The sequence below is a fragment of the Gadus chalcogrammus genome, chromosome 15 (genome assembly GCF_026213295.1).
Source record: "Gadus chalcogrammus isolate NIFS_2021 chromosome 15, NIFS_Gcha_1.0, whole genome shotgun sequence".
Lineage (NCBI taxonomy): Eukaryota > Metazoa > Chordata > Actinopteri > Gadiformes > Gadidae > Gadus > Gadus chalcogrammus.
This window is the reverse complement of record NC_079426.1, coordinates 8,414,585-8,421,262: the sequence shown is the minus strand read 5'-3', so window position 1 is coordinate 8,421,262 and position 6,678 is coordinate 8,414,585. Positions and strand designations below refer to the sequence as shown.

The 6,678-nt window shown below is 49.3% G+C and overlaps 1 protein-coding gene across 1 annotated transcript in view; it reads left to right on the top strand.

Annotated features, from left to right (window-relative positions):
• Positions 1-4,386: 4,386 nt before the first annotated feature.
• LOC130404190 (spectrin beta chain, non-erythrocytic 1-like) overlaps positions 4,387-6,678 on the top strand; it is a 41,553-nt gene continuing 39,261 nt past the window's right edge. Inside the window, exon 1 of the mRNA XM_056608837.1 lies at positions 4,387-4,627. Within this exon, the coding sequence (XP_056464812.1) occupies positions 4,495-4,627 (133 nt within the window). The 5' untranslated portion in view covers positions 4,387-4,494. The remainder of the gene's footprint in view (positions 4,628-6,678) is intronic.

Here is a 6,678-nt window from a genome sequence, read left to right as displayed (position 1 = left end):
GTGATGTAGCGGTGTTTTAGCATAGTGTTAGCGTTGTGTTGGTGCTGTAGCGGTATGGTAGCATTGTGTTAGTATTGTGATAACGATGTGTTAGCATTGTGTTGGTGTTGTAGCAGTGTGTTAGCGTTGTGTTGGTGTGTTAGCGTTGTGTAAGCGTTGTGTTGGTGCTGTATCAGTGTGCTAGCAGTGTGTTAAAAGTTTGTTAGTGTTGTGTTGGTGCTGCAACAGTGTGCTAGCAGTGTGTTAGCATTGTGTTAGGGTTGTGTTCGCATTGTGTTAGTGTTGTGTTGGTGTTGTAGCAGTGTGTTAGCGTGTTTTAGCATTGCGTTAGTGTTGTGTTCGTGCTGTAGCAGTGTGCTAGCAGTGTGTTAGCATTGTGTTAGCGTTGTGTTGGTGCTGTAGCAGTGTGTGTTAGCAGTGTGTTAGCGTTGTTTTATCGTTGTGTTAGCGTTGTGTTATGTAACAGGTCTGAATGCTAGCCCGGCGCGGGGCTTTGTGTTGCTGGCAGCTTGACGAGGGGGCTCTGTCACAATGCATGCTGGGAGCCCAGTAACCATGGGGACCTCCGGTTCTGTCCTGAGAATGTAGAGCAAAAACTGAGTGTATGTCGGAATGTGTGTGTGTGTGTCTCTCTCTCTCTCTCTCTCTCTCTCTCTCTCTCTCTCTCTCTCTCTCCTCTCTCTCTCTCTCTCTCTCTCTCTCTCTCTCTCTCCTCTCTCTCTCTCTCTCTCTCTCTCTCTCTCTCTCTCTCTCTCTCTCTCTCTCTCTCTCTCTCTCTCTCTCTCTCTTTCTTTTTAATATTAAATGTATGTTGCCAGATTATGTCTATATGAGTGCACACACGTACACACACACACACACACACACACACACACACACACACACACACACACACACACACACACACACACACACACACACACACACACACAGGGTTCTAGAGTATATTTTTAGCCTAGCAACACAAGCTTTAGCCACACTGGTGGTTCAATTTGGAGTGGGTGGACACACACACACACACACACACACACACACACACACACACACACACACACACACACACACACACACATGCACATATATCCTGAATAAAGGTGCGATGCATCATCACATCCCAGAAATCAGGCTGTGTGTGAAATCACCTTGGACTGTCATGATTCTGTTTCATTGGGACTGCAGAGATACAAGAGTACTGCAGGAGTACTGCAGGGAAGCAGGAGTACTGCAGGAGTACTGCAGAGATACAGGAGTACTGCAGTGAAACAGGAGTACTGCAGTGATACAGGAGTACTGCAGTGAAACAGGAGTACTGCAGTGAAACAGGAGTACTGCAGGAGTACTGCAGAGATACAGGAGTACTGCAGGAGTACTGCAGTGATACAGGAGTACTGCAGGAGTACTGCAGTGATACAGGAGTACTGCAGTGAAACAGGAGTACTGCAGGAGTACTGCAGAGATACAGGAGTACTGCAGTGAAACAGGAGTACTGCAGTGAAACAGGAGTACTGCAGTGATACAGGAGTACTGCAGGGGTATGGCAGTGATACAGGAGTACTGCAGTGAAACAGAAGTACTGCAGTAATAGTAACCCCATTCATATTCTGCATCGAAGTTTTGATTAATAGCCTATTATGTCGTAACCATCCAAAGTATACTTGCCACGAGCCAAGAGACTGTGAAACGATGGTGTATGATGGTGTATACGCCAAGAGTTAAAGAAAAGTTTTAAGGAAACATGATTGATGTCATTTAAAGGTCCAATGGCATGCTACTTTATGGATGCTTGTATATAGGTGTTAGTGGGCCCTTAATACAGTATTTTAAGACGTTCAAGAAATTCAGCCTTGGTGCAGAATTACAGCCACTACGAGTCAGTCCCACAATGAGCTTTCCACAAACGTGCTGTTTTTTAAGAGGCGGGTCAAGGTGGAGGGTGGGGGTGTGGCCCTGAGCAGCTTGCGGCCACGGTACCATGCGCTCGTGTTTACAGTGGATGTATCGCAATGGCGAGGCGCACACAGCTTTTGGCCATGTTCTGCAAAAAATTCTAGAACACTCCGGGTGCTCCGGCAGGAGTCTGGAGCTCTATGTCTAAATAATATAATAATATACATATCTATATTGTATAATATATATTATCACGGCCCTAAGCTGTGTGCGCCTCCAGACGATATGATGAATCTCAAACGACTGCGTCGGGTTCTCTGACGTCTCTGGTTCTTCCACTTCCACATAAATTTGAAGTAGACTGAACCACGACATGGAGGAGAAAGGGATTGCTCGCAAGTGCCTCCCGCCGGAGCCCCGCTGCCCACTGCCAAGGCACCACCGTCTTAGAAGCGGGCAGCCGGCAGCGGGGCTTCGGCGGAAGAAAATCGCGCGAAAAAATCCCTTTCTCCTCCATATCGTGGTTCATGTACTTCAGGGAGTCAAAGCCAAAGTTCCTTTCCCCCTATTCCTTCTCAACCATGGCTGAGATAACCCCCACTACGAGTCTTGTTGTGGAAATACCAGAGACGTCAGAAAACCCGACGTGTTATGCGCCATAACACCAACAGCAGAACGGTTATCCAAATAACAAAGAAGTGTACAACAGTCGTAGCTCATTGTCTCATTGGAAGGCCAGATTTTCTGGGTGAGCAAAGCAAAGAAGGGGAGGTAACCTGTCACCTTATGACGACATATGGGGCCAAATTCGAAATCGGAGCGTCTGAGCTCTCATTTTGCAAAGGGGGAGCAGGATACCAAGTGCTTGTTTTACACCTAACGCCATTAATGTTTAATGTTAGAAAAACTCATAAAAATATATTTTCATGCCATGGGACCTTTAAAAGCACTACACTAACCACAATCCTAAAGTCTTGGTTTGGTGGAACTCGCTGTAACCATCGAAACGTTTACCGCCGGTGCGAAATTCAAGCCGTTGATTACGGCTGCCGCTGAACTCGACCGTTGACCACAGAGCCGCCATGATATCCCTCTGGTAGAGATGAGGACCAGTGTCACAGTCCAAGTAGGTGAAACCAGTACATATAAACGTCCACCGTCGCTTAGCAACCAGACTCGGCGGGAGCAGTTAGGAATGTAGCCTTGAACCATGTCGGTAAAAACACTATATACAATATATGAAACACTATACACTCACCCAAACAAACACAATATATCACACAACTTTTATGAACAATATAAACACAACATTACAACAACATATGATGTAATGTTATAATATATAATAATGACAAGGGTTAAAAGATGCAAGAAGCGCGCTTCAATTGGAAGTCGTCGGAGAAGGTCCGCAATGGATTATGGGAAAAGTAGTTCACTCGTTGAAATATGTGCACAGTCTTCTACCTTTGCATTTTATTCTGTTTTCCAAATTGCTGTTGTCTCTGAATCAATTGTTTTTATGTTCCCGAATAATTTGTTGGATAATTGGCTTGGTTTCAGGCTTCAAACTTAAAACAGGAATGCGTGTGTTTGATGGATTACTTATGTGTTTTAATTATTTTGTAATGAAATTGACGAATGACTCCAAACGAGGACTAGAGCTGGTCTAAAACTGTCTGGTCCTGGCCTAGATATGGTCTCGCGGCTAGCCCTAGTCTAGTTTTAGTCTAGTCCTGGTCTATATGTGGGCTGGTCCTGGCTTAGAATTGTTGTGGTCCTGGTCTAGATGTGGTCTGGTCCTGGTCTAGACCTGGTCTGTTTGACTGACAGCTCAGGTTCTGGTCTATAGCTGGTCTGTTTGAGTGACAGCTCAGGTCCTGGGGTCTGGTGGTGTAATGTGGGTCTCCTGCCAGAAGGGGGAGATGTCGCCATGTAGCTGAGCCTCTACAGTCACATGCAGGCTAACTAACACACACACACACACACACACACACACACACACACACACACACACACACACACACACACACACACACACACACACACACACACACAAAACCCATACCGACACACATATATATATATATATATATATATATATACCGAACACACTGAGAACAGTCAGAATACAATGAGAAAACTCGGAACACACTAAGAACACACTGAGAACACACTGAGAACAGTCGAACAGAGAACAGCTGTGTAATGATGGTTTGTGCGTCGCCGGGTCACACTGACATGGTGGAAGGTTATTTTGGGTCGGGACTCGGGAGAGGCTGCAGCTTGAAGCCCAGCCCCTCTGAACACCTGCTGAGACCCTCACGAGGAGTTACTGGAACCAAACAGGTACTGATGTAAACTCTCTCTCTCTCTCTCTCTCTCTCTCTCTCTCTCTCTCTCTCTCTCTCTCTCTCTCTCTCTCTCTCTCTCTCCTCTCTCTCTCTCTCTCTCTCTCTCTCTCTCTCTCTCTCTCTCTCTCTCTCTCTCTGGATCAGGGGCGGCCAGCCATCCAACCATCCAGGGCCTGTGTCCTTAGCAACGGTGTCATAGCAACGCCAGCAGCAGCCAGAAGGACAGCGGCGTGGGCGAGGTCGCGGCGAGGTCACGATGACGTCAGTGGAGCCCATGGAGGTCCAGCAGCAGTATGGAGACGTCAACAACCGCTGGGACGCGGACGACTGGGACAACGAGAACAGCTCCGCGCGTCTCTTCGAGCGCTCGCGCATCAAAGCCCTCGCAGGTAAGGGGGTGCTGCTAGCTCGTTGCTAGGGTGTTGCTAGCTTGTTGCGAGGGTGTTGCTAGCTAATTGCTAGCTGGTTGCTAGGGTGTTGCTAGCTGGTTGCTAGGGTGTTGCTAGCTTGTTGCGAGGGTGTTGCTAGCTGGTTGCTAGCTGGTTGCTAGGGAGTTGCTAGGGAGTTGCTAGCTGGTTGCTACGGTGTTGAGCAACGAGCTAGCAACGAGCTGAAGCCACCAGTTTCTCTTGGCTTCATCGTGGAACAGGACCATCTGCTGGTCGTGGGAGAGATTACCATTAGCAATCACACACAAGTCATCTCTCATATGTGTGTGCGTGTGTGTGTGTGTGTGTGTGTGTGTTGGTGGGTTGTGTGTGTGTGTGTGTGTGTAAGGGGGAGGAGGGGGGTTGTGTGTGTGTGTCTGTGTCTGTGTGTGAGGGGGGGGGGGGGTTGTGTGTGTGTGTCAGGGTGTTTGTGTGTGGGTGTGTGTTTGTGTGTGGGTGGGTGTTTGTGCTCCACTGTCCTATTTCTTTGATAAATGAATAATTCAGCCAGTGCTCGACCATGCACAAGTGTGTTTTCACACACATGTTCATGGAGGACGTCGGGTCTGGGAGGGTGTCTGTCCCGGGTTGATGACATCACAGCAGCTATTCATAATAACTGAACTATGACGTGGTCTCTGTCAGTCTCTCGTCCTTCTCTCTGTCGATCTCTCTGTCGGTCTCTCTGTCGGTCTCTCCGTCTGTCTGTCTGTCCGTCTCTTTAGTTGGTAGGGTAGTACTCTCAGTGTGTTACTGACTTAAACTACGGCCCTGTTGTTACTGAGCAGGCAACCAGAGATCAGCTGTGACTGTGTGTGTGTGTGTGTGTGTGTTTGTGTGTGTGTGTTAATATGATAGCTTGAGAAATCTAAAACCTCAGATCCCCATGGCAACCCAGCAATATCTCCTTACAGAGGCAGACACGTGTTGAGTGTGTTGGCGTGAGAGGGAGAGGGAGGGAGAGAGAGGGAGAGAGAGGGAGAGAGGGAGAGAGAGAGAGAGAGAGAGAGAGAGTGAGAGAGAGAGAGAGAGAGAGAGAGAGAGAGAGAGAGAGAGAGAGAGAGAGAGAGAGGGGGAGAGGGGGAGAGGGAGAGAGAGGGAGAGAGAGGGGGAGAGGGGGAGAGAGAGAGAGAGAGAGAGAGAGAGGGAGAGGGGGAGAGGGGGAGAGGGGGAGAGGGGGAGAGGGGGAGAGAGAGGGAGAGAGAGAGAGAGAGAGAGAGAGAGAGAGAGAGATGTTTTAGCGACGGTAAGAGCAGCCATGTTGTCATAGAGAGGGACTTTGTGTATGGAACCCAGCCGGTATCCATGGAGACGGCTCCTCAGTGAAGGGGACCTCGGAGCGTTCCGGAACCACCCGCGGTACCATGACCCCTGGTCCCATTCACCACATCAGACGTTGAAACCGGTCTTTAGACGCTCTGACTGGTGAAAGGCTCCATTTTGTCTCCTCCGGCCCCCCCAGCCTCCCCCTGACCCTCAGGCCGGACCACAGACAGGCTCCTGGACCAAAGACAGGGTCCTGGACCACAGACAGGGACCTGGACCACAGACAGGGTCATGGACCACAGACAGGGTCCTGGACCACAGACAGGGACCTGGACCACAGACAGGGTCTTACCAGCTGGGCCGGTCTAGAGGATCTGGATTCTGTTGGGTCCCTTTAGGTCCTGTTGGGTCCCTTTAGGTCCTGTTGGGTCCCTTTAGGTCCCTTTGGGTCCTGTTGGGTCCTGTTGGGTCCTGTTGGGTCGGGAGACCCCCCAGAGGGGTCTGTGTTGGTCCTAACACCTCACAGATGTAGCTACCAGTACCTAGAGACCAGCGGGGCCGGACTCTCCCCACCCATCCCTCCTTATGCCCTGTAGTGACCAACCTGGACTCAATGACACATCTGTCAGCACAGGAACTCCATATATAGGCGTCATAATGGATGTGGGAGTGGCCTCCGTAGATCTTTTCTCCGGGACGGTGGAGGCTATAGTGGGAAGCTACAAAAAGATCCACAGAGTGCGGAT